This window comes from Zalophus californianus, chromosome 6, assembly GCF_009762305.2.
Source record: "Zalophus californianus isolate mZalCal1 chromosome 6, mZalCal1.pri.v2, whole genome shotgun sequence".
NCBI classification, from domain to species: Eukaryota; Metazoa; Chordata; class Mammalia; order Carnivora; family Otariidae; genus Zalophus; species Zalophus californianus.
The window spans coordinates 5,323,736-5,350,593 of NC_045600.1; the positions used below are offsets into that span (position 1 = coordinate 5,323,736).

General features: G+C 57.6%; 1 protein-coding gene across 1 annotated transcript in view; it reads right to left on the reverse strand.

Annotated features, from left to right (window-relative positions):
- Positions 1-263: 263 nt before the first annotated feature.
- Positions 264-26,858, reverse strand: part of HHIPL1 (HHIP like 1) — a 28,721-nt gene continuing 2,126 nt past the window's right edge. Inside the window, exons 2-9 of the mRNA XM_027572154.2 lie at positions 21,839-22,485; positions 19,018-19,161; positions 16,500-16,828; positions 16,009-16,135; positions 13,036-13,181; positions 10,016-10,097; positions 6,524-6,606; positions 264-4,264 (exon numbers count right to left, since the gene is read on the reverse strand). Of these exons, the coding sequence (XP_027427955.1) occupies positions 3,729-4,264; positions 6,524-6,606; positions 10,016-10,097; positions 13,036-13,181; positions 16,009-16,135; positions 16,500-16,828; positions 19,018-19,161; positions 21,839-22,485 (2,094 nt within the window). The 3' untranslated portion in view covers positions 264-3,728. The remainder of the gene's footprint in view (positions 4,265-6,523; positions 6,607-10,015; positions 10,098-13,035; positions 13,182-16,008; positions 16,136-16,499; positions 16,829-19,017; positions 19,162-21,838; positions 22,486-26,858) is intronic.

Here is a 26,858-nt window from a genome sequence, read left to right on the forward strand (position 1 = left end):
TGCAAGTGTTTCTGCTCAAGTTTGAGAGCATGATATAAGAAGTGGTTCCCCAGGGGCACCTGGGTAGCTCAGTAGGTTAAGCGTCTGCCTTCGGCTCAGGTCATGATCCTAGGGTCCTGGTGATCGAGTACCGCATTGGGCTCCCTGCTCAGCAGGGAGTCTGCTTCTCCTTCTCTCTCTGGTGTTCCCCCTGCTTGTGTGCGTGCGCATGCTCTCCCTCTCTCTCTCTGTCAAATAAATAAATAAAATCTTAAAAAGAAGCAGCAGCAGCAGTTTCCCAGCAGGAATCACTGAGGGAGGTTGCAGGCTCCAAAAGCTGCCTGCTCTGAAGGGGCTGCTCCCTGGAGTGGTGCAAAGCTGCCTCCCCTCTGAACATGGGACCAAGGCCCTGGCCTGGCTCAGGCTTGTTAGGGGGATGCAGGCACACAAGGAACAAAAAAGGCCCTGTCAGGGACCCGGAGTGTTGTTCCCCGAGGCTGACACCACGGATGCAGTCCTGGGTGCCAGCCGCACCTGGGACATCCCTGCAGCATCGGGCTCCAAGGGCACAAGAACTAAGCGTGTGATGCCGGGTGGAGGCAGGCCCTCTCTGGGCCAGGTTCTGAGAGATCACTCTACCTGCTGACTGGAAGCCCGATTACAGGGGGTGATGGCAGAGGCTGACAGGGAACAGAGGGAGCCTTGGCCAGGGTCAGCCCCTATCCCCAGAGACCCTGGAGGACTCCACGGCAGGATCAAAGTCCCTGGGGACAGAATCACTTGTGAATGCTCCCTCAGTAGCCAGTTGTAGGCAGTGCAGTGAAAGGAGCACTGGACAGGGAGTCTGAAGCCAGCTCTGCCACTCTTAGGGCTTGTGCCCCATGTGCACAATGACAGGGGCCGATGGGAAGTGGGGGGGGGGACACTGAATTCAATGCTCTTCAGGCAGCAGGGTGACAATCCAAAGCTGGGGCTCCAGGGGCCCTACTGCCGGCTTTCAAATATTGACTATTTGACAACTGGTAAGTAACGAAGCTTCCCTGGGCCTCAGTTTCCACATCTGTACGATGAAGGGTGAACAGAACACCTGCCTCATATGGCTTAATATGAGGATTAAGTGAATGAAAACTGAGTAAAACTTTTAGAACAGTGCCTAGCACATAGTAAGTGCTCAGCAGATGTCAGGTGTCCACCCTTGTTACTATGTAAGGGGCAGTGAGTCTGTGTCAACCTCCTTGTCAGGAGTCAGCCTGAAGCCTAAGCCCTGTTTGGAGCCTGAGGGGTCAGGAGGTGGGGGACCGGAGCGGGGAGCACCCCACCAAGAGGAGTGCAGGGGCCTGAGACAGCTCCCAGTTGCCCCCCAAACAATAGTGACACTCCGGGCCCAGCGGAGAGCTGGACCACCCCAGCACTTGGGGGAAGGTATCAGGAGCCCCACCCAGATGGTGGCTCCAGGCTATCATGCTGAGCAGCAGTGGGAGATGCCCCCCATCGCTTCTGTCCCACTTCCCAGGCCACACCTGGTGGCATCATTGTCCCCACTGCCATCAGGCTCTGAAATGAAGAGGGGGCTCGACAGGGCGAGAAAGGGCAGGGAAGAGCATGGAGGAGCCCCAGGAAGAGGCTGTATGACCCCCCCACCACCACCTCCCCATTCTGGGCCCAGGGGGACCAACAGCTTTGGTTACCCCACTGGGTAGGGCCATGGTGCTACCCTGCTCTGGAGGGCCACCCCCCTTCCCTGGGCTCTAGTCTCGGCTCAGCCCCATCTGGGACAGGCTCAGGACACTCAGCTTCCCAGGCTCCTTTCTCCACGGGAGCAGTGAGGAGTTCAACCCTCCCAGCTCCTAACACTGTTCAGAATTTCCCTGTATCTAGGGAAGATGCCTGTCAGCTACTGCTGGGCAGTGGGAGGAGGCAGGGGTCTCCATCAGCTGCTTCCCAGCCCACAGTGGGCAGGAGCCCCGGGGGATTCCCTGGGCCAAGCCCCGTTTTCTGCTGGCCTAGCAGCCCTAGGGTCAGGCAGGGCAATGAACGGTGAGGATGCCAACAAGTGCGAGAGCCAGGCTGCGTGGGTTCTCATTTGGCTTCTCTCCTCCCTGGCTGTGCACCTGTTGCCCCATCTGTAAAAGAAGAGGGCTGTTCAAAGGCTCAAATGATTTCACGAGTGCTATACTGTGCTTACAACGGTGCCCCGAAGACAGGCTGTGCTCAATGGCAGGGCTATGGTTTCCAGGCGGGGCTCAACGGGGAAGGCAAGGGGCCAGGGCCCAGGGCCCTTGCCGACCCCACTCAAGGCAGAAGTATGAGGAATCCGAGAGGTCACTCTGAGCTTTCTTCGGCAGTCCCGTACTCCACGCTCAGCTTCAGGGAGCAGCCAGGAGACGCCCCCCCCCCACCCCCCCGGACTTGCCTGCACCATTGCCTCTGCTGGGCGCACCACCCCGGGTGCCGGCTCAGCTCTCAGAATAATGGACAGGTTGGGCTGGGATGACGCCCCCCATAGCCCTGACAGACCCTGACATGGGCTATACCCTGTTCCCACTGCCCAGTGACCATCTGCTTCTCCTCTCTACGAGAGACCATGCCCAACTGTACTTGACACACGGGGCCAGTGTGGAGGCCCTTAGTGGGCAAAGGAACTTCCACCTGTGAGCAGGAGGGAGGCTTCAGGCCTAGCCACCCCCCTGACCTCCACCTCCAGCCCCCCGGCAGTACAGGTCAGAGAGAAGAGGCAGGAAGGGGGTTGTAAACAGTCACATTGTTGGCACAGCTTCAGGTGACAGAGCATCAGTAGTCTTTCTGGACCCCTGGGAGGGGGGGGATGCTGGAGGAGTCAGAGGGTCCCCTGGGATTTCACTGAGCAGCATGGGGATGGAGAGGACCAAGGTGGTTCCAGTGGCCCTAACACAGCCTTTAAAGCAGAGAAACCTGATGCCCCCCCATTCACTGGGGGGCCATGGTGCTTGGAGTGGCCAGGTGGGTGGCTTCTCTCCCAGTGAGCCCTGGAGAGTCAAGTCTCAGGGCCCAGGGCCCCAGCACTGTCCCCAGAGCATCCACATGGACCCACGATGATAATGAAGTCCAAGATGACCAAGAGGCTTCTGCCAGAGGTCATCCAGAACCCCCCTCCCCCAGCCAGCCCTCACCAGATGCTCACTTCCCCCAGGCAGCCTGATCCTCGCTCAGACGGCCATGGCCCACAGTTCACTCTGGGCTCATCGGTCTAACAGCTTCCCTTTGCCCCACTGGACGCCTTCCTGTTTTCAGTACCTCTACCTGCCGGGCCACCTGCCCATGCTCTCTGAGTCACCTTCTGTAGGCCATGCTCCAGATGGTCCAGGGCCTTCCACTCAAACCCTGGGCAGGACAGGCCTGGTCCCCTCCCTCAATCTGCCAGCTATGCCTCTGTTAATGCGGCCAAGGACCAAGTCTGCCCTTGAAGGGTGGTAGCCCTCAGTGCTGAGGGTCCATGGCCAGACTCTGTTCCTGCATGTGCCGGAGATGTTTGGAGGTAAGAAAAGAACACCTGGGGCCGGTGACTACACAGACCCCAACACACTGTGGCTTCTGGTCTGCGGAAGGCACGTGGGCAGGGACACAGAGCACGGGAGCACTGCACACACCTCACACGCGCCCACAGGACAGCATTACAGATGGGCCCCCTCTGCCCGCAGGCTTGTGCGCGCACCAGGCGCGCTCAGGGCGGAGGGGCCCTGCCAGGCTGCGGCCGGCCGGATGGTGCTCGCCTACAGGTCAGGGTCCTCGTGGCTGCACACGACGCCCGCGTCCTCCTCGTGCCCGCAGTTGTGCGTGCCCACGCCTGCGTGCGTGCACTCCAGCAGGTTGCGCTCGCTGCCCGCGCAGCGCACGTCATCCAGCAGGATGGGCAGCGCGCGGCCCTCGCCAAACTGGGCGCGCTTGGTGGCCCGCACGGCGTGCGCAAAGCCCAGCTGGCGGCACACGACGGCGGCAGCCTTGGTGTCCCAGGCGTCGTCACACACGGTGCCCCAGCGTCCACCCGCGAACACCTCCACACGCCCGCGGCCCGCACTCAGGCCCGCGGGCCGCACCAGGCGCACGGCGCCGTTCGAGGGCGTGGGGTCCGCAGTGCCTGGTCGACCCCGCCGCCGCCCGCCACCCCTCCGGCCCCCGGGTCGCCGGGTGGGCCTTGCGGGCCGCGGGGTGGGTGCGGGCAGAGCAACTGTGGGGTGGCTGCGGCGGGGCGCCTGGGTGGGTACACGCGCTGTGGGCCGTGGGGTGCTCTCTGCCCTCCGGATGAACTCTGCGCGGAGGAAGAGCGGGCGGTCAGAGGGACCCCAGCCGCCCAGGCCACCCCAGCTCTCCACCACGGAATGCAGACCCCTAGGGAAAGTTGTTCTCATTCTGCCCTCCAGTCCGACCCTGAGGTTGGGGTACCTCTTGGGGATACCAGCCTGGAGCTGGTGCAGGGTGCTTCTTCAGTCATTCTGCAAACACTCGTTGGCAGCTGATTTGTGCCAGTCTGCTTCTGGGGTCTCCCCCTGCCCCTAGTCTTGCCCTCCTGGGAGTCCCTAGTCTGGGAGCAGGGATGGGGGAGGGCAGCCCCTCCCACTGTTAACTCATGAGCCCAGTGGAAGAGAAGTGTCTGGGAGGGCTTCTCAGAGCAAGTGACCCTTTCTGGTTCCAGTCTTTGGTTCAGGGGTGAGGAAGCTGAGGCCCACTGATGGGGAAAACCTGCTGAGGATCTAAGGCAGACAGGCAGGATGGGAACTGGCCTGCCCAGGGCGGGTCAGGGCAGGGTGAAGTCTCCCCTTCACGCTCCCAAGGCTGCTGGCTGGGGGCTGGGGCCCGCCCTGACCAGAGAGAGGGGGCAGGGTACCCCGACCTTCTACTGCACCACAAGGCCTGGATACAACAGGCATGGGTAGCTGAGGTGGATAACTCCCTTTGTCCCTGCAGCACCCCAACACTCACACTCCGCCCTGGTCAGCCAGCCAGAGATAAACCTCACCCTGCATGAGACACTCTGTCCGGGGAGGCGAACTCCCAGACTACTCCCTTATTGTGGGGAGGGAACCCAGGGTCACCAGTCCGAAGCCCTCTAACCTCCCACCTCAGCTGAGATGAAAGCTGATGAAGGGCCTTGATTCAAGGCCAGGAGCAGGTCAGCGGGACATGGCCAGACGCTCCCCCTCCCTGCACCCTGGCCCCCACTCCACCCGCAGGGTAGGACTTCCAGCTCCCCAGACTGCTGGGGAGCCTTCTGCTTTGGCTCTTGCTGGTCCAGCTGCCCAGACTGCCCCCCCACAGTGCACCCTTCCTCTTCATTCCAGTCTCAACCCTCAGCCTCTGGGAACCTCCCACCCCCACCCCAGTCCTGCACTGCTCTGGGGCCCCGTGGCTGCTGCCACACACTTCTGTAACAGCCCCGGGACAATAAGTGACTTCTCGGTCTGCCCCAGCCAGGACAGGGCCTGCTCTGACTCCTCCTCTGGCCCCAGCATCCAGCATGGAAGGGGTGACAATCGAAAGTGCCAGAAACTGCTGAATGAATGGAAAACTGGCCCAGGCCTGAAACCAACTGCAGCTAGAATTAACTTCCCCAAACGCTGAGCTCATTCCTTCCCCCAACTGTCCTCTGCTGGGGGCTCCCCTTCCTCAGGGCTGCCCGCCCCCAGCTGCCAGGTGCCCAGCCTCCCCCTCTTCCTGTTCCCCCACCTCTCAGTCCACCAATGGGTCCTCGGTCTGTTGGGCCCACTGGGCCCACTGAAGGATTTCCTTTGGCCTGCAGGGTGATTAAGATTTTGAGCCAAAGGGGCCAAAATTTGCAAATGGAGAGACTGTCACAACCCAAGGAGGCGGGGACCATGTCTGTCTTGCTCAGTGGTATGTCCCCCTGGAAGCACGCGTGTGTGGTAAGTGAATGGACAGATGGATGGATGGATGGATGGATGGATCCATTTCCCACCTCTTAAGAACTGGATGGTCTGACAGCACTCTCTCTATGCTCCCACGGGGCCCAGGGGAACAGACCCCCTCACAGACCCCTTGTCACGCCTGCCCTTTCAGTTGGCCCCAAATGCCAGGGGTCATCATTTGTGGCCTTGCTTGGCCCTCAGGTCATGAGGGTTTGTGCCCACCTCCCTCCCCACCAAACTTGTCAAACAGAACCAGCTTATGGCAGCCCCAGGCAGATGCCCCCCTCCCCTGAGGCGCCTGCATCGAGAATGACTCCTTCCAGTCTTGTTCCCACACAGATATACCCACTATCTGTCTGTCCCGAGGGCTCTGAGCGTACCTGGCTTAGCACCAGCCATCCCTCCCCTTCCCCTGACCCCCTCTGAGGTCTGCAGCCCCTTGGGGCCACTTACCCGCCTGGGTTCAAGGAGCTCCACCCACGTTAACTGAACATCTAACGGGTGCCATTCCCAGTGCTAGGCATTGGGGCCCAGGAAGGGCATCCAGGGTCAGCCAGAAGGACCCATATCTGCGGGAGGAGCAGCTGGGCCCCGGGTCACAGGAGCTCCCCTCCCCCGTTGCGTCCTTGTTGGCAGGCACTTACTTTCTTTGGGCACAAACTGGATGAGGCGGCTCCTCACCTTCACCTGGGCAGGCTGGATCCGACACTTGCCGGGTGGTGCCCGTCTGCCAACACACAGGAGGTCATGAGTGCCACCCTGGGAGCCTGCCCTGAGCATGTCCCTCTGACACCCGCTCTCCCCTGGCAGCCAGGCACCTGTGCATTCAGGCCTGGGCAGAGGGGGACGCGAACAACAATGGTGGCCATTGGTGGGGCACCTACCGTGTTGCCCCCAGGGCTCAGGGAGCCCAACCCCAGGGCAGAAATCTTGTATGATGGTCTGCCAGGTGTCCGCTCAGTGTCTGCTTTTCAAGAGCCTGAGGGCCGGTGGCTCAGGAGAGGCTGAGCTTCTGAGTCAGGGCATGAACTGTCTTGGGAATGTGATCAAATGTCACAGCCCCTTTCCTTCCACCACCAGCCCCACTGCTGTAACTGTGACTGCAGCCTGATCCCCGCACCCCACCCTGGTCCCCGCACCCCACCCTGGCCCCTGCACCCCACGGCCTTTGAGAGTCTCTCTCTCTCTCTCTCTCTCTCTGCCCCTCTGGCCCTGGATTTTGGTGATGCCGCATAGGAGGGAAAGGTAAGGTCAATCTAAAGATAAAGGGTCGGAAAGAGCCGCAGGGCTGGCAGCGGAGATGAGGGATGGGGGGGGTGGAGGGCGGGGCTTCAGAGAGCTGGGGAGAGATGCTTCTGAGAAGGGTTACCAGGGCTCTGAATTGGGTCTCCTTTGACATCTCCGAGGGGCACAAGTAAGGCATGGAATTCCATTTTAATTAGCTTTTGGCTGTCGATCTGTGAGTCTTTGAATGGGACAGACCCTATTCTGGGACTGGCCCACGTGGGTCCAGACTTCAATAGGTTCCAGCCGGCACAATGGAAAAGCCCGAGGGGTGAAGTGGCCATGTGACAGGAGGTGGCTTCCAGATAGGCTTGGCCGAAGAGGGAAACTGAGGAGGGGTATGGGTCTTTCCCCCCAGAGGTTGAAGAAACACAGCCAGTCACCCACGCTTCCCAAAGCTGCAGAAAAAGTGGGTTTTGCTCTGAACCCCAGATAATATCCACATGCTGCAGACAGACCCAGCACGGTTTTGTTCCTTAAGGAAATGATATAAAAAAAAAAATCTGTTAGGCAAAAGGTAGGAGATGCACCCCTAAATGCCACAGTGGTTTTGTCTGGGCAGTGATGGATGCCCCCACCCCACTCATCCACTCCGGAGTTCTTCATTCCTGTGTTCTGTAATGCAGCCTCTATGCAGGATGTTGTGGGTGCAAAGAAAGATATGCATTCCAAAAGAGAAGCACAAAAGAGATGAGGGAGGGCGGGAAGGGAAGGAATCTAGCCTGTTTCTGGCTCCTCCCTCCAGGGGACCTTGAGCAGAACTCCCTAAGCCTTGGGTCCCCTCCGTCGCATGGGGAGAATGAGCCAATAGCGAAAGAAAGGTACCTCGTGGCAAAAGGAGAGGGTGGGTCTAAGGCGGCCTCTGACATGAAATTACGTGCTTCAGATATGTGATATTTCCTTAGAGAAGCACTCTTTAAAAAAAAAGAGGGGGGGAATAAACTTCATGTCGATGGAACGCATAAGATAATTGTGGCCCAGTGACTCAATAGCCAATTACACAGCCATTCAAAATGATGCTTTCAAGAGTGATGTCACAACGTGGAAATGTTTACACAAAATAGGGAAAACGAACAAAGAAAAATGCAGTTTGCATGTGTTCCTCTGCATGTGTTCCTCGGCATCGCCATAAATCTGGGCGCCAGCAGATTTGGGGGGGGACCTTGGGGAAATGGGAAGGAGGGATGAAAGGAGGAAGTCCTTATGTTTCTTGATAAATAACGATGTCAATAATGAATAGATTTGTCTTTAAAAAAAAAAAAAGCATGGTCAATAAGGAATGTCTGAGAATCTGTCATAGACCAGAGGAAGCTAAGGAGACACAATGACTGAAGGGAATGTAGGATTCTGGGTAGGATCCTGGAGCAGAAAAAGGACAGTAGGGGAAACTAGAGAATGTTTTAATTAATTAATAGGAATGTACCAACATCGGTCCATTAACTGTGACTAGTGTACCATGACGTTGCAAGAGGCTAATGACAGAGGACATTGGCAAGGGGTATATGGGAAATTCGGAACTATCTTTGCAAATTATCCGCAAATCTAAAACTACTCTAATTTCTTAAAATGATTTTTTGAAAGAGTGATGGTGTTTCGGGATTTCTCCCAATCCAGGATGTTTCAAAGGTGAGGATAACTGTCCGCATCAGGGGCTGCTGGAGGTGAGTGGATTCTTTGAGGGCCTGGGGCGGCGTGGGGGTGGGGGAGTTGTGCTGGGGGTGGGCGCAAGCTGTGCATACGTGGGGCAGCTCGCCCAGGTGCTGAAAGGAGATACAGAGCCGTGGGAGGCCAGCTGAGAAGCAAAACTGAAGGGCTGAGAAGGAGCTTGAGAAATCAGATCATCCATTCATCGGTCAAACACACCTGAGTTTCCGCTGTGCTCCGGGCCAGGGCCAGGGCCGGCACTGACTTTGAAGGGGTGGAGAGGGCAGTCTTAGCCCTTGGAGACTCCCGAGCCAGGGGGAGATTACAGATTACGGGTCTGAGTGGTGAGAGCCGTGGGGAGCACTGGACAAGACCTGGAGGGAGAGGTCCCTCGGAGACAGTGAGGCCTAAGGGTCAAGGGGTGGTGATATGCTGTCATGGGGTCAGAGCAGGGCTCTGGAGCCAGCTGCCTGTCCCAAGCCCAGCTCTGGCTCTGGCTGGGAGGGCGGTGTCCGCCTTTATAGGATTTCCACCTCTGTAAACTAAGCGGCTGAGAAGTCAAGGAGTTGTACATGGCAAGAGTCAGAACACCACCTGGCACTGAATTAGTGGGTCTACGTAGAAGCAAAGCAAATGGAGATGGGCATGGGGAGGGCCAGGGAGGTGTTCGGAAAGCCCCAGCATGTTCCACACAGGAGCCAGTGAGCTGGTTTCCCCAGGGGAAGGGGGGACTGCTGGGGAGGAGGGCAGCCTCATGGCGGGGACAGGTGGAGATCAGGGTGTCGCAGGCAAGTTAAGGGCTGGGGGAGGTGGTGCACAGGGTGGGTGGCCCAGGAAATGAGGAGTGAGTGGCAAGTCAGAGAGGAGAAAGGATGGGGTCGGGTGGGGAGCGGGCCAGAAAGCCAGGTCAAGCCCGTGATTATCTGGCCCAGGAGGCATCCTTGGCCCCCTCCTACCATGAGTAGAACTGGATTTGAGGCGGCAGATCTAGTTTTGAGCCCCGGGTCTGCCCCTCACCAGCACTATGGACCTGGCCGGTCACTTCCCTTCCCTGGGTGTTTTCCCTTCTGAAAAATGGGGCTATGAGTCATACCCTCCCATAGGGGGTGGTGGAGAGGGCAACAAGACAATGGAGACGGGGGTCCGGGGGGGGGGGGGGGCGCCTGGCAGGCAGCAGGAGTCCAGACAGTGCAGCGGGCGGGGCTCACCTGGAAGGGTCGATCACCTTGTAGACAACCCCACGGGCCGCTGTGGCACTCGGCACGCCTGTTGACATGAAGTACAGCTCCCCTTGGGCGAGAAACCAGGCAAGGAGTGAGAACACTGCCTGGGATATGGTCCCGGCCAGGCCCCTGACCCTGGGCCCCCCCAGCTCCCCTCAGGCTCTGAAAGGGACCCCAACCTCAGGGAGGTCTGCGTAGCCCTTCAGCGCCCAGAGCTGGAACCAGAGGCCGAGAAAGAACCAGCTGCCGGCCGCTCTGCTCGGACTTAGCCAAGTTCTTGCCTCCTGCTGGGGACCCAGCCCCGCCCTGGTCCCTGCTTGGCCTCACGCCCAGCGCACACAACCTCTGGGCACAAGTGAGGGTCCACAGCCCAGCTCCCCAGCCTACTGCTACTGGGTGACTCCAGGCACATGTGGCTCCTTGAGCTTCCGCTTCCTTATCCCTAACACGGGATGCCTCATGGACGAAGGATTAGAGGAGCACAGAGTAAATGCTCAGTCAATATTAGCTATTGTCGTTGCTATGACGGTCATCCTCCAGGATCCGGGTCCCGCCAAGGCCTTGAGGCCAGAGTCTCTCCACTGACCCGAAGGCACCTCCTGGGCAGGTGACGGGCACAAGAGTACATGCTTGGGGGGTCCCTGGTGTGAACCCCAGCCCCTGCACGTAGCCCTGTGGGAGCACCGGTGGCTCTGGGACAGTCCCACTTGGAGCCTCGGTCGAGTCTCCTCGACCTCTCAGGGCCCCTGGCACCACGGATGCTCTCAGTGAACGTGAGTTCTCTCCCTCCTCACCCTCATCCCAGCCCCTGGCTCTCGCTGCCCAGGAAATAGGCTTCTTTATTCCCATCTTACAGAGGCTCAGAGAGGTTAAGTGACTTTCCAAAGTCACACAGCTGGTGAGTGGTGGAGCCAGGCCTGGAACTCAGGAATGTCTGCTGCCCGCAAGCCCTCACATGCAGGACACATGGTAGCTGGGGGGCACAGACACCTCCCATGTGTGATTCAGTGTGATGGTTCAGCCATGCTTATACATCTGCCTTTGCAAGAGGACAGTGAATGTTCTCCCGAAGATGGGGGCGGTCCCCAAGGAGAGACTAAGACAGACAGACAGGTGAGAACTCTGAGGAAGGCATCTTTGTGGGGATGGGCAGTCAAGGAGGGCTGCATGGGGGTGGGGTCTGAGAATCAAGGCCCAGGAAACCCAGGGATCTCTACAAAGGCAAAGACGCTGGGGGGGCCAACTTGTGTAACTGGGGTAGACCCAGCTTTGATGGGGAGCTGGGGGCTGGGGAGGGCAGCATGCTGAGTGCTCAGTGACCTCTGACTCCCCTCCAGGGGCACCAGCCCTGCTTTGGTGGGGGGCTGGGGTTGGTTAATTGGTCCCCAAGGTGATACAACCATACCCTTGGCAAGACAGTCCCTGCTGGAGAACCCACAGGTACAGACATGAATTTGCTGTGCAGTCTTGGGCTGTCTCTTCCCTCTCTGGGCCTCTTTCTGAAGAGAGGACTCTGGGAGCCGCTGTCCCCACCTAGCTGTGCAGCCCTCACACCTACTCTCCAGCCCCCTGGAGCGACCCAAGTCTCCCTGCACGTGTTGCTCCCTCTGCCTGGAATGCCCTTCTCCGTGGCCTTCCTTTGGCTGACCAAGCTCGAGCTTAGGGCCCTGCTCTGGGAAGCCTCCAGGCGCCAGGTCGGGTGCAGTACCCCCCACCCCCACCTCTGTAAAGGGACAGGCCTGTACCAGGCACACTCCTTGGCCCCCAACCCCACGCGTGGGGGGAGGGGGCCCACCAGCACTGCCCAGCAATACCCAGGGCCACACTGCCCTCTTCTGTGGTGTGGACTGTCTCTGGAGGACACCAGGCCAGCAGAGGTCCTTGTTTTGCAATTTGCAAGTGTCAGAAGAACAACTAGAGAGCTGGAGCCGGTGGCTGGGGGAGGTTTGTTTGTGTTGGACCCCAGGGCTCTGTGCCTTCCAGGGGCGGCCTGCCCAAGCTCACTAGCACGCTGTCCCTGGGCCGTGTGATTTCGAGCAGGCTCCTCCTGGCTATCGGTTACTTGATGTCATTCAGAGGGCTGAACAGGGGCCCCTTGGGAACTGCACCTTCCAGGCCCTGCCCCTGGGGTGGGGGTGGGGGGCGCACCTCCTTCCAAAACACATTAACCCCCTACTGACCAAAAGAAAGGGCTTTCAAGGCCCAGTGGGCTTGGGAGGGCAGTGGGGGCTGGGGCTGCCCTTTTGAAAATTTAGATTGTGACGGGTGTCATCCAACAAAGGTTTCCCAGACTTAGGCCTGGGGGCTCTGGGCACTGGGCCCTGCAGGGGATACCCCTCCAAAGGCCCCTGGGTGGGCGTTGCCTAGCAACCCTGCCAAGCATTCCCCAGGCTCCACTGGGGGCCCCTCAGCTTTTGTCCAGGGACAATTGGGGCCAAGGACAAAGGCAGGACGCTGGAGCAGGATCCAGCCTCCATGGCCCCCCATCCTCTCCCCTCCCTCCCTGTTCCTTGCATTGAAAATACAAGCGCCTGAATGGGAACCCACTAACAAGTGGGTCGACAAAGGGGTGTTCAAGAAGGCGGTGTCTACCCAATTTCTGAAGATAATGTGGCTTATTTTATAGGCCAGATTTCTTGGTCATGAGGAACCCAGGGTAGGTAGAGTTCTGGGATACATTCTTCCCCCACCCACCTGCATTTCCACCCTTACAAACCCTTTCCTGGTCGGCTCACTCCACGGCCTAGAAGCAGCCCTGCAGGGAGTGGGGGGCTGCGACATTGCTCCCACCTTCCAGATGAGGAGACAGAAGCCCAGGATGGTGAGGACCGATGCCCAAGCAAAGTCTCAGGCTACTGCACACTTGCTCCCCAGCCCGAAGGGGGTTTCAGGCCTGAGACTCCATCTCTGGAATCGCACCCAGGCCAGAGGACCCACAGGGTGGGGGCATCAGTCCTAGGCATGCAGCCTGGATGGAGAGGCCTCGGGGCCTCAGGAGTGCTCACCAGCCTCATCCTCAGCAAAGGAGATGATATGAGGGTAGTAGTTGTTAATGAGGCCCGGGAACGCACAGGTCTGGCCTCGACCCATGCAGATCTCGCTGTACCGCCACTGGCCTGTCTCCATGTTCTCTCGGAGGGACATCAGACGCCTGCAAAGAAGCGTGAGCCGTGGGGTCATGCCTGGCAGGGTGCCCAGGGGAACCCCACCCACAATCCATCCACCCACTCATATATTATCCATGCATCCAGGACCATACAGCATTTGCAGGATCCAGGGTAAAACATGCATGCAGGGCCCCTTGTTCAAAAAGTACTAAGGATTTCAAGGCAGCGATAGCAGAACATTAAACCAAGTGTGGGCCCTTCTGAGCATGGGGTCTGTGCATCCACACGGGCTGCACATCCGTAAAGCTGGCCCTTGAGGTTCCCTGGTAGCCTAGTGGTCAGGATCCGGTGCTCTCATAAAGCTGGCCCAGCGTGCAATCTTCAATGGGTACCTCCAATGCAGCAGAAAAGGGCCAGGGAAGGAGACCAGCTTGTCCCCTGCCCCCTCTGCTCAGCCCCAGCCACTGACCCACAGGAGGCAGTCAGGAGCTGCAGAATCCTCCAAGGCTGGTGAGCAGAAGTTCGCGCAGACTCTGGAGCTGTCTCCGCTCCGGAGCATGAGGTGGAGCTCGGGCATCTTCAGAATATGCTGATCTTGCCCTTACTCCCTTCTCCACCTGTCAATCACCACGTCCTGCTTGGATGTACCCTCCTCTGAGGAGCCCTCCTGACTGCCCCTGCGCTGGGCACCCCCAGCACCACGCATGGGCTCTCTGAGGCCGGACTGGAGTGGACCAAGCATGGGTCTGTCTCCCTGACTCGGGCCCGAGGTGCTTTCAGCTCTGTTGCCCTTACCCTGGCACAAAGCCTGGCCCAGCGGAAGGGCTTGGGAAAAGCTAGCAAAATTAGTTGAATCTCTGTGGTCAGGTGACTTCAGCACTCCTGGGGGACAGCAGAGGGGTAAGGGATAAGCAGACATTGAAAGAGAGGCTTCGGGAAGCCTTGCTGGCTCAGTCAGTGGAGCATGTGACTCTTGATCTTGGGGTTGTGAGCTCAATCCTCACGTTGGGTGTAGAGATTACTTTAAAAAAAAAAAAAAAGAGAGAGAGAGCGCCTGGGTGGCTCAGTCGGTTAAGCATCTGCCTTTGGCTCAGGTCTGCTCCCAGTGGTCCCAGGATCAAGCCCCACAACAGGATCCCTGCCCAGCAGGGCTTCTGCTTCTCCCTCTCCCTCTGCTTGCCACTCCCCTTGCTTGTGCACTCTCTCTCTCTGTCAAATGAATTTAAAAAAAGAAAAGAAAAGAAACGGAGGCTTCATCTAGACCCATTTCCAGATGGAAAAGCTGAGTAGCAGGGGCAGACCCTAAGGGAAGGGCGGAGCTTGGAGAGGCCCCTGCATCAGAGGCCCAGCTCAGGTTCTCCCTCAGCTCCAGCTGCAGATGTGCTGGCCACAAACCAACCTTGAGCCAGCACCCTGCAAGACATGGGGATTCTCTGGCCAGCCTCGAGCTTCCTTACCTCCTTGTTTTCACTCCTGGGGAACCCTGTTCAGCTTCCTCATGTGGAGAGGCAAGGGTGGGAATAATTTTTTGTTCTGTTTTGGTTTTTCTTTAAGTAGGCTCCATGCCTAATGTGGGGCTTGAACTCACAACCATAAGATGAAGAGTCTCATGCTCTACCAGCTGAGCCTGCCAAGCGCCCCAGGTAGGAATAATTAGGAGTCACCAGATATTGAACGCATACTAGATTCCAAGTGCTGTATGCGTCCTAACTGACCCAGTCCTCAAACCCTAGGAAGCGAGTACTATTATCATCTCCCTTTTACAGATGGGGACACTGAAGCACAGAGAGGTGACATACCTGACCCAAGGTCACACAGCTTATAAGTGGGCCAGGATCAGACCCAGGCAATCTCAGCTGCATTTTTTTTAAGATTTTATCTTTAAGTAATCTCTACCCCCAACGTGGGGATTGAACTTATGGCCCTGAGATCAAGAGTCACATACTCTACTGACTGAGCCAGCCAGGCGCCCCTCAGCAGCACTTTTAAGCCTTGTGCCAAGTGTATGTCTTCCTAGGGCCTCTAGGGCCCTCAGTTTTCTCCTCTGTACAATGGGAGAATGAGGTGGTCATGAGGCTCCACAGCTCTCTTTGGGGAAGAGTCTGACCCACAGGCTTAGGAGATATGTTCTCTTTTCTCCCTCCAAAACCTGTTGGGGTGTGACACATCCCAACCCCCACCTCATCCAAACACACACACACACACACACACACACACACACCCTTTAGGGGCTCAGTGGGTGGGGAAGCACTGCCATAGAGTGTGGGGATTGGGCAGCAAGGCGCCAGGGGCCCCCATGGTCAGACCCTGGCTGGAGCACCAGCTACCCCCTCCCAAGCAGAATGACCTCTCCAGCCTCTTCCAGACGAATGCTCCCTGGAACCCCAGTCAGTCAGTGCAGTGACAGACACGTCCTGGATTTCCCCAGAAGCCAGGTGGCCCAGAGTCCATCGAGGAAGGCGTTCATGTTCCCCCCACCCCCACCTTCCACCTCTGCCCTTCCTGCCCCTCGGAACCTCAGTCAGGCCCGGAGCCCATGAACCTCGGGGGGGAGGGGAAGACCATCGGATCTGCACTTAAACAAGCATCCCGTCCTTAGTCGGGAGCCGTGCCTTCATGGTGCCGCCTGAGGCAGCCAGCAAGGCTCAGGAAAGGTATCAGGAGAAGAGGGGGCGGGCTGGGTGTTTGCTGAGATGTGACTCCAGACTTCTTCCCAGAGGAAGACACCTGCTTGGCTCCGGCTGGGCGGTCCGGGTCGGAGAGCAGCTACGGTGGGCTTGCACCTGCGCATGCTCACACGCACAGCGCACCTGTACTCCGCTTTTTACAGAAAGCCAGGGGCAGCAGCGCTTTAGCGCAGGGGCCACTTACCCACTCATAAAATCACCGAAAATGTAGAGGCCGTTCAGGTTGGGGTACTCACAGCCCCGGTACACATAGCCTCCCGTGACCGACTTGCCCAGTTTGTGCGGGTAGGCGAAAATCGGCAGCACGTCATCTGCACAGGGGGGAGAAGCTGGGATGAGCTTGAGGGTCAGCCCCTCCCCCACAAGGAGCTTGGCAGGTGGTCTGAGTCTGGAGGGGCAAGGGGAGGTGAGGTCACCGGGAGGGCCCGAGTTGGGGGCCCCAGAGTGTCACGGAGGGAGGAAGGTGCTTACAGTTTGGGTAAAGCAGGGCAGAGGGAGCATGCGTTTGCGAGTATGGGGGTGGGTGGGGAGATCCAGGATGGGCGATCCACGGGGTGGGGGACGGATCCAGGGGCGTGGGGGGCAGAGGGAGGCGCTGGGCACAACCATGGGGGGGATGCAGATCCGGGGTGGTGGGCCCCCGGGGGCGCGGAGAGGGTCGGGGGTGGCGGTCACCGAGGGAGGTGTTGGCGCACAGCTTGCGGTCGTAGCACTCGAAGCCTTCGCGGGCGCGCCAGCCGTAGTTGCGGCCGCGCTCCACCAGGTCCACCTCCTCGAACTTGTTCTGGCCCACGTCTCCGCAGAAGAGGCGCCCGCGGCCCGCGCCGCTCGTCGGGTCGCCGCGGTCGAACGAGCAGCGCCACATGTTGCGCACGCCCAGGGCGTAGACTTCGGGCCGCGCGGCGGGGTCGCCCACGAACGGGTTGTCGCGCGGGATGCGGTAGAGCGGGCCGCGCTCGTTGCGGTCCACGTCGATGCGCAGCACCTTGCCCAGCAGCGCCGACCTGCGGGCCGGGGTGGGGGCGGGGGGGGGGGGGAACAGGGCGCGGCTTAGGCTCGCCCAGTGCCAGGGCTCGCCCCAGGGCACCAGGGCGGCCCGCAGCAAGTGCCAGGCCAGGTCAAGGCCAGCCTGCGCTGTGGGGCCGGAGACCCTGGTTCAGGTCCTCCCTAGCTGCTTACCAGCTGGGTACCCGCATTCATTCATTCATTCATTCATTCAGCATTTACTGGGCACCTTCTTATGTGCCAGGCTGCGGGAAGGGAAGGGTTGGACATACATACCCTCTATTGTCCCATCTAATCCTCACCACCAAACTTTTAGGTCGGTGAGTACTACTGTGATCCCCCCTTAGAGATGGGGCAGCTGACCTCAGAAAGGTCACATCATGTGCCCTGTTGTCATACCGCTAGTAAAGAGCAGGCTGGGACCCAGCCCAGACGGCGGGACCACAGAAACCCAAGCTCTTGGCCACAACACTCTTTCCAACTTCCCCATGCCTGTCTCCTCTCTGTCGTGTTAGGGAGCTCCCTCTCCCTCCTGCCTCCTTACAGGGTTGTCCCAGGGAATGAAAACACTCCTAAAAATGACTCAGATGTACTGTTTTCTTCCAACACCCAGGACAGTGACCGGCATGTAATAGGTGCTCATTCAGTGTTTGGCGAGTGAATGGCTTGCAACCAGTCAAGTGCACCGTACAGAAGTACAGGGTAGGGCTCGGGGGCGGGGAGAGAAAACACGGCAGAGCTCAGCAGGAAATGGGAGGCTGAGGTTCTTGCTTTCTCTCTCACCATCAAGGGCATCGGGGAAAGAACCACCCCATGTGAGTGAGCCAGACAGGCCTCAGAAGCCCTTCACCCTATACTCTACACCCACCACCCCTACCTCAAAGATGAGGCCACCCAGCCTGCAGAGGGGGACAACTTGCCCTCTCCCCCAGGCAGCTCTGGGCTGGAACCTAGGCCACTCCCATGGTACCAGGCGACATCTGCTTCTGGGGCCCCGGGAGCGAGGAGGCCTCAGGACTCGTGCTCCAGAGCACCTCCTTACCACCCGGCTCTTCTCCTCGCTGGGAGCACCCCCCTCCCCACCCCGGCTGCTTGCGTGCACATTTGCTGCAGCTGTGTACCCTCATTCCAGCCTAGCGTCCGCACCCAAGCCTCCAGCTCACCATCAGACATCTCACCAGTGTCTTCTCTAACCGTGTAAGAGGCTCCCACCCAAAGATGCCCCACGGTTAATCCCCCATTGTGGTCTTTTAGGTCTTGCCCCAAGGAGTCCCCCTGACACGCTCCAGCCTGCTCGGCACCAAGCCGCAGATCACACCCCTGAGCCCACACGCTGCGCAGCCGGCTTCACGATGGAAGTGGGCAAAACTCATAGCAGCAAAATAATGTTTTAAGTTCTGTCCAATTACCCACAAATCCTTAATTTCTGTTTTCCCCACTACATCGCTAAACACATCCCAAACATGAGAAGGCTGCAGTGATTCTTACACTGTCACGTATGAACGGGTGCATCACAGATTGTGAACACTTTAATTACTGTAATCAACATCATCCTCGCTATTTTTACTTTCTGGGCTAAGGAAGGTTTTGTCATTTTAGCTAAGAGAATGGAGGAGGCTGCCCTAGATATCCTCATTGACTGTGTGTGTGTGTGTGTGTGTGTGTGTGTGTGTGTGTGTGTGTGTGTGTGGAGTAGAATATTGGCAGGCCATCTGCTCAAGCCAAGAAGTAAGTAATGACAGCAAGACTATGCCTCAGTTTCTGGGCCATTGCTGGTGACCCTTGGGGCAGAAGACCCTCAGGCTCATACAGCCCCGCTCCGGCCAGCTCACGCTCCCCATTTGGTCTGGGAAGGCTCCCTTTCCTTCCTCTGGTTCAAGCAGGGCTGGACTGACTTCCAGCTCTGTGATATCCCTTATCAGGCACTTGTGACAAGTGGGTTCTGGGCCTGGCCCTCCATAAAGAAGATCACCTTCGCTCCTCACGACAAGCCTCCCCCTGGAGATTATATTCTTCTCTCTAACTGGTGAGTGGAAGTGACTTGATGGGGGTCCCCCACTGGCTAGCGGCAGACTGAGCTGGGGCCCAAAACCCTTTCTACTGCCCTGCGCTGCATGGCTGAGGAAGGAACTCCCCCTCCAGAAGAGTATGTAAACCAACCCACCGGCCAGCCAAAAGCAGCACATACTTGTTTTGGGCATTTCCAAACTTTCCAAAGGGGTCTCCAGCCATCCCGCCATCACCAGTAAAGATGTAGAGGTACCCATCGTCCCCAAACAGCAGCTGGCCCCCGTTGTGGTTCGAGGCTGGTTCTTCAATCTCCAGGATTATCCTAAAAGAAGATAAGCCACCCCCACCAAACAAACAAACAAACACCAACCTCAGCCAAAAACACAAAACAAGATCACAGCAATAAAACCTCCTCTCTCTTGGATGCCATTTCACAGTTGAAAAGACTTTTCATGTATTTAATAGCAAGTGATTTTTTATAAGGATCAAGTAGGCTGGGCAGGGATAATTCACTCCATTGTGCTGAGTAACCAGAGGCTCAGAGAGGTTGAGCAACTTGCCCGAGGTCACACAGCCCATAGGTAGCAGAGCTGGGACTAGAACTCAGGTCTTTCTACTGCTCCCCACCACTATCTCCCCAGTTATGATCATGCAAAACTGTTGACCCAGTCACTGGCACAACTGGTTTCTTCATAATTGTAGCTACCCACATACCAGCCACTTAAGATGAGCAATTTCTACACACCCCTGTCGTTCATTGTGTACTGTTAATTTCTAAGGAGGTGTGCTGCATGGTGTGGGTTGTGCTCAGCTACACACTCAACCCCTCAGCCATCTCCTTTACTGCCATGGCCTTCCGCTACATGGCCAGCCCCCAAGCTGGCTTCTGGTTAGGGTTTGCCAGTGGAGAGTGGAAGGGCACGAGGGAAGGGAGAAGTCACGCTTCGTTGGCTTCTGGTGCTGTCTCCGGAAGTGGTCGATGCAGGAATGGGAACAGTGGCTCTCGAAGATGGACTCTTGGGTTCCACCCAGACATCTTGGAACCAGGAGCAGCAAACTTAGCAATGCAAAGATCTTTTCCCTTCTGTTCCCCTGGCTTCTTGCAATTACTAATCTTCGGGTAACTTTGACCTTTCCCTTTTCCTTCTCCAGATCCTCCCAATACCTTTGTAGCCAACTCCCTGTTTGTGAGGTTTTCCAGGATTGGTCATTGACTTACTAATCCCTTATTAATACAGATAAGAAAAACCAAGGCACAGAAAGGTCAAGTAAATTGAACCCAGGACTTGAGGGCTCCAGAACCAAGACTGGAAGCCTTTCCGTTGAGGCTAACACACAAGATTTGGGGGGTGAAACAGACCCCCAAACTCCAAGTCCTCCCTGGAGAGGACAGCTCAGATTGTGAGGTGTCCACCTACCATGGGGATCTCAGCCCTGGGAACAGGGACTGACCGCTGACTCAGGCAAGGATGACCACTCAGTCCTGGCCCCTCCCGGAGCCCCTAACTCTTCCCGTGTGAGTCAAGTTCGAGGCTTGTACTTGACAGGTCCCCAGAGGACCCTCACTGAACACTCACTCTGAAATAGGCTCCTCTGTATACCGTGTGTCCCACCTTCAGTTTTTATCGGGAATCATTTTTTAAAAGTCACGAGTGAAGCACATCCATTCTGTCCCTTTGCTTCTCCTCTGTGAGAGCCGTGTGATAAACTTGGTGTTTCTTGGAGAACGGGTTGTACAGCCACGTGTCAGATAATGAGAATTAAGTTTACTCCTTTTGCTCTGGCTGCCAGGATGCTCATAGTCAAAATTAATGCTGTATGACAAGACCTGTATTAGCCCTCATGTTCACCAGCCTATTTGATTCCTTCTCCTTTTTATACTTTCAATGTCAAGATTTTACAGTTTTGTTAAATGCCCAGTGTGCCATTGTTTGCTTATTTGCCTCAGATTAGTCCCGGTTCGGCCCCTACCTGCTCTCTACTTCAGAGACTCAGATCCTGCAAACTACATTTCCCATGCTCCTTTGCTGGCTGGCCTCCAGCTAGGGTCAGCCAATGGAAGGCACTGGCAGGAGACTGGAAGGTGGGAGGAAGGGAGAAGACAGGGTATTTCTCCCCATCTCTCTCTCTTCTCTGCTTGGCCAATGTCTTGGCCATAGATGTCTTGCCCCTCCTCCATGGCCCCAGGTCCCCTGCCCAGGCCCACTGTGGTTCCAGCGGCCACTGAGTGGCCCCAGCTCTGGGGCTCTAGCAACCCCATCTTCTCACCTTGTCCCTCCAGCCTAAAAGGTGGAGGCAGCTTCCTCCCGTTGGGAAATTCAGGGTTACCTTACTTCCTCCCCAAGATGCTCTTTCATTTCTAAGGCCTGAGTAGCTAATTCCCAGTATCCAGTCCTGCCTGTTGACCTATCTACCTGGCACAGGGTTTACTTTCCTGTTGGACCCAGACTGACGCATACGCCCTTCCTGCCAGGGTAGGTCAAAGCGGTTTTGAGAACAGTGGGGGGCGCAGATAACACACAGAGAGGAGGCCTGTGTTGAGAGTGGATAAGCCTGCTGGGGGCAGGGCGGGCAGAGGGTCCAGGGGAGGAGACGTGGAGTGTGGGGCTCAGAAGACAGACACACCCGGGGATCCCAGCTCTGCTGTTTCCCAGCTGCGTGGCCTGGCAGGTCATTTTACCTCTCCAAGCCTCCACTTCCTCACCTGGGAAATGGGCAGTATACTACTCCCCCCATTGGGCGTGAGGAGAATCGAACGGAATGAACCACTTACGGTGGCTGATGCAGGAGTCTAGACATGATCCTGGGATGCTGTTTTGCGACTGTTCTTCCCCTGAGCCCACAACACGGCTTAGCCCCCTCACTGGAGGTGATCAAGGATTTAAGACGGGTGCAGGCACACCCCGTAGATTGGTCCGGTCCCACTGGTGCGAACTGGTGCCGGCCAGCCAAATATCAGCCCTGCCCAGCCCCCTCTCACCCCCCCCGGGGGAAAGCACCTCTCAGAGCTGTGGTCCACGGTGTTCATGTCATCTGCGGAGACCTGGAACTCGCTGATGCGGATCCACTCGTCGAAGCCAAACCCCACCGAGTAGTAGACGTAGAGCTTGCCGTTGTGCCGGAAGCTGGGGTGGAAGGCCATGCCCAGGAAGCCCCGCTCGTCACCCTCCCAGGGCGAGGTGAGCACGGCCCGGCTGATGTTCAGGAAGGGCTTCTCCAGCCGGGAGCGGTCCGGCAGGTAGGCCCACACCAGCCCCACCTGCTCGGCCACGAAGAAGCGGTGGGTGCCATCCCGGGCGTGCACCATGGCCACGGGGTTGCGCAGCCCGTTGGCCACCTCCTCCAGGCACAGCTGCAGGCAGCCCTTGGCGTCGGCCACCACGCGGCCCAGATTGGAGTTGAGGTTCTCATTGACCAGCAGGTGGGGGAAGCAGTAGTCCGTGTCGTCCAGCGACAGGTAGCGGCAGAACTTGGCCTGGTTGCCCTCCAGGGCCCAGAGCTCTCGGTCCGGTGACAGGTGGCGGAACAGGCCCCGACACGTCTGCCACGTGTCCAGACAGTAGTCCTCGCAGAGCCCGGGCACGGTCCGCAGGGGCGTGGACGGGTCCTCGGCGTCGTAGAGGTGGGCCGCGTACGGCGAGCATTCCTGCAGAGACAGGGCCGGCCCAGGGATGCTGTGTGCAGGTGCACACCAGCTGTGTGACCGCTGGCTGGGTACCCACCTCCTAGAGCCTCAGGCTGCTGGTCTATAAAATGGGGGCAACGCCATCTGTCCAGCAACACGGGAAGTCTCACTGCGGGCAGCAACCCTCAGCTTCCTATCTCCTCACCTTCTTCCTCTTGCCTTAATGTTCCTACTAGCACAAATAACCACAACTATTACTATTAATACTGGCGGCAGCAACTGCCCTGGAGCACCTACTGTGTGCCAGAAAAGGTTGGAGGCAGTTTTATATACGATGCCCTATGTCTGCCCTATATCTGCGTGACTTACTCCTTCGCTTTACCTAGCTCCCCACACAAGGGACACCACCTCGGAGACCACACATCCATCACCCCCGCTACCTCCCAGCCTCTGACTCTGCTTGAAAACAACAACAACCCCCCCCTCAAGAAACCCCAAACCCAAAAGCTTACCATGACCCGGTATCATAATAAAAATTAACATGTTTGCGTGTTTACTGTCTGTCTTCCTTGGAACCTAAATCCCACGAGGGCAGGAGTTTGGCCTGTCTGGTCACTGTGTGTCCCAGGACCTAAGACAGTGTCTAGCACATCGCAGGCCCAGAGTGAATGCTTAGGGAATGTGCTGGATACCAACTTACCCGTCCTGCCCTTAACGGTGAATGGTGCTCCTATCTCTGTTACTCAATCTTCACAAGGGCCCATGAAGGGGAGAGTGTTACAGATGGGGAGACCGAGGCACAGGCCAATGTCATTCAGTGCCATTGGGTCAGCATGGAGGAGTCGGGGTTTGGTCTGGGGTCGACTCCGCTCTCCCCTGTACCATGGAGGCTGGCTCATGTACACGGGCAAGGTGGTAACACCCATGCCCACATGTCCCCCTGGCCCCAGACCCCTCTTCCTCCATTGCTCAGGCACCTCAGGCAGGGTCCTGGGCTGTCCTCTGCTCTGGGGCAGATGGAACAGCCGCCCTCGGTCTCCCCAGCCTCCCACCGAGGGCTCCCCCTCTGATGAGACACTGGGGACGCCACCCGGTACCCATATGGGCACGATCTGGGATGCAGAGCGGTTCACGTCTCCTGGGGCAAAACTTTGAGCCCTGAGAGGAGGGAGCTGTTGGATAAAGTGTTCTGCTCTCCTCCCCACCCAGCAGACGGTCCTGATCTGCAGGTGGGATGGCTTCTTGGAGCCACGCTCCCACCAGTTCAAGCATGCGTTGCTCTGAGCAGTCGCCAGCCCAGAGCTGCCTCCTTGGCTCGGCTTTCCCTGGACCCCATCACTCGTGCTTCTGGGTCCTCTCACCCCAAGAAGGAAATGACCCACGAACTTTGCCCCAGGTTCTGCTTTCTGGGAACCCAGGTAGAGGTGACAAACCTGACCAGACCTCTCCCCAGCTTCTAGCCTCCTGCACCCACCCCCCAGAACTGAGAGGATCCCCCAATCACTCCCCCCTCCAGCCTGAGAGCTAACACAGGTACCAGCACCTGCTGATCCAGCTCTGCCCACAGCTCTGCCGTCCGCTCCCGCCTCGGGCCCACCTTCTGTTTCCTGACCCTCCCGGCCAGTTTCACCTCTGAGCCTCAGCACACACTGTTCCCCTCATAAGCATGCCCTTCCCTCAAACACAGTGCTCTATCTGTCCTTGAATAATAACCACGGCCAGCCTGGAGAAACAGTACTAACAATAATAACAACCCTGGGCACTTGGGCAGATCATGGGCCAGGGCCTTGCTGGGTGCTCCAGTGAATCTACATTTTCCCCCCAAGGCAACTGACTGCCGCCAGGAGGTATATTCTTAGTCCCATTGTACAGACGGGGAAGAAGAAGCTGAGAAGGGAGCCCCTAATGAAGGTCACAAGACAGACTGAACTTAGTGGGGTTGGAGGGTGGGAGAAAGGGAAAAGCCGGGGCATTTGCCCAGTCTACTGGCTGGCTCCTAATACCACCTCCAAAGCCTAGTTAAGTGTGCCCCACCCCTGCCCAGAGTAGGGGCCTCAGCTCTGCAGGCTCTATAAGCACCTCCCTCGGTTAGAGCCTCTGACCTGAGCTGAGGTCATTATTTATGTCTGTGCCTGGCACCCTCTAGCCCCCCTGCCCCGCCATGAGCTCAGCAGGCCAAGGTCTGGACCCCGAGAGGCCTCGGGGGATGCTCGTCCCGCACTAGGGGAGGCCCTCGCAGCCACACACTCGCCTCCTCACTGGCAGGGCCAGGCTGGGTTCCAGCAGGAGGCCTCGAGGGGCAGAAGGTGGCAGACTGCCCTCTTGCGTGTGCGTTCAGGCTCTGGGCCAGGGGCGACTTCCACCCTGTAAACAACTGTGGTCACACCACGGCCTGTCCTCCTTAGTGCTACTGTGAGGCTGAGGGCCACTTGGCGATGTGTGGCTCATCTCCGGTCAGTCACTGTCCCGGGCCCAGACGAAGAGACCACGTTTCACATGTCCCCCTTTGCCGATGAGGCCTCTGTGCAGCACCATCTCTCCCACGGTTCCTCGGGAGCCTCCTATGCGTCCAGCCAGCAGCTGTGGGTGGGCCAGGAGGGTCTGGGTGCACACATGCCTCACTTAATTTTTGCAAGGTAGGGTCACTGTGACTCCCGTTACATGATGAGGAACTGAGGCTCTAGGAAGGCCATGTGCCAAGAAGTGGTCACACCAGGGCTCAGGCTCAGCCCTCTCGATGTGCTGACTGGGGCTCTTCCCAGATTAGTCAGCAGTGTTTCATTCAGCAAGTGTTTACTGGACACGGACTGTGAGCCAGACACCGTCCTCAGCTCCAGAGACACAATGGGAAGCAGAAGAGACTTCTGGAAGCCAGTCTCAGTGCCCTCCACTCATCAAAGCCCAGCCCAGAGCTAGAGAGGGAGCCCAGAGGGCCGCCAGGGAGCCAGGCTGGAATTTGAGCATCCATGCTTCCAGCGCTGGGCCTGGCAAGCCCTTACTCGTGGCCTAGGCACCCTTACTTACACACAGTGCAAACCTGGTGCTCAGACCTGAGTAACCCAAAAGCAGGACGGGGCAGGGGGGTGTAATGATAGCTGCTGGCAAGGATGCTCAGCAACTGGCCCCACAGCAGTCCGCGGAGGAGGCAGGAGAAAAGCCAAGAAAAACCGATCTAGTATCACACTGCTCAGCCGCCTGGGCCGTCCAGCGTGGGAGCAAACAGCTTGCTGCCCTGAAATGGCCACTGTGGAGTTGCTGACATCCATGACTCATGGGCCTGAGTCCCGGAGGTCTCTAATGTCCAGCACCTATTCCTTAGGAAGCCTGACTCTTTGTACGCAGTGTTCTCTTGGGAGGGTATTCCCTCCTCTCCCATTTCCACATCTGCCAAACTCCTATTCATGACTCCAGGCCTAACTGAGAAGTCTTCTCTGACTCCTCCATCCTCCCAGGGCCCTGAAAACAGGCAATATGACAAAGTCATTAAGGGAAGGGCTTTGGAGTTAAGAGTGCCCTGGAGACTGAGTTTACTGTTCCCTGCGTGACCTTGGGCAAGTTCCTTAACCTCTCTGTGCCTGTGTCTTCATCTGTAAAAGGGGGAAGGAATTCCAACCTCATAGTTGTTGGGAGGAATAAATGAGATGATGCATGTGTTGTTCAGTAAATGCTCAAACAGTATGAACTATCAAGATGCAATGCAATGTTTCCTCTTCCAGGAAGCCTTCCCTGACTTTTCCAGGGAAAGTGCAGCCTTTGTCCCCATGCCCCATGGTGTTCAGTCACCCTTGGGAAGCCTTTTGTGCATTCTGCTAAGATCAGTGTGTCTGTCTCCTGACTTGAACAAGGGGACTTTTGAGGCTGGGCTTGTGACTTGCCAGCTGCCTCTGGGCCCAGGCCCCAGCACAGGGCCAGCTCCTAACAGGCTCTGGGGAAACGTCTGTCCAGTACATGCACCTGCAGAGCATGTTCCACGTAGATTTCCATCAGAAACCAGACTTTGATGCCTTCAGGTTATGCAGAGAGGCAAGCTCAGTTAACCTGGAAGGTTGTGGTATGGATGCTAGGAACCCGGGTACCATGTGTCACAAGCTGCCTTTTCTCCTCTTGATGACACAGGCATCCATTGGATGAGGGCGAAGCCCTCGGAAAGAGTCTGAAGGGACCAGGAGGGACAGTTGCCCTCCAGCTAAGGAGCCATCTGGGCATCTGGAGGAGTTGCGGGTGCCAGATGGGGGCAGGTTCTGGAGGGGACTGTGGGAGTGAGCATGTTTTCATGGTGTCTGTCCTGTCTGGAGCCAGTCTCCCTACAGCAGATGCAAATGCTTGAAGGCTGTCATTGACTGAACCTTGTAAATAAGGCACCGTGGCCACCTCCTGGGGTGGAAATCAGGAGG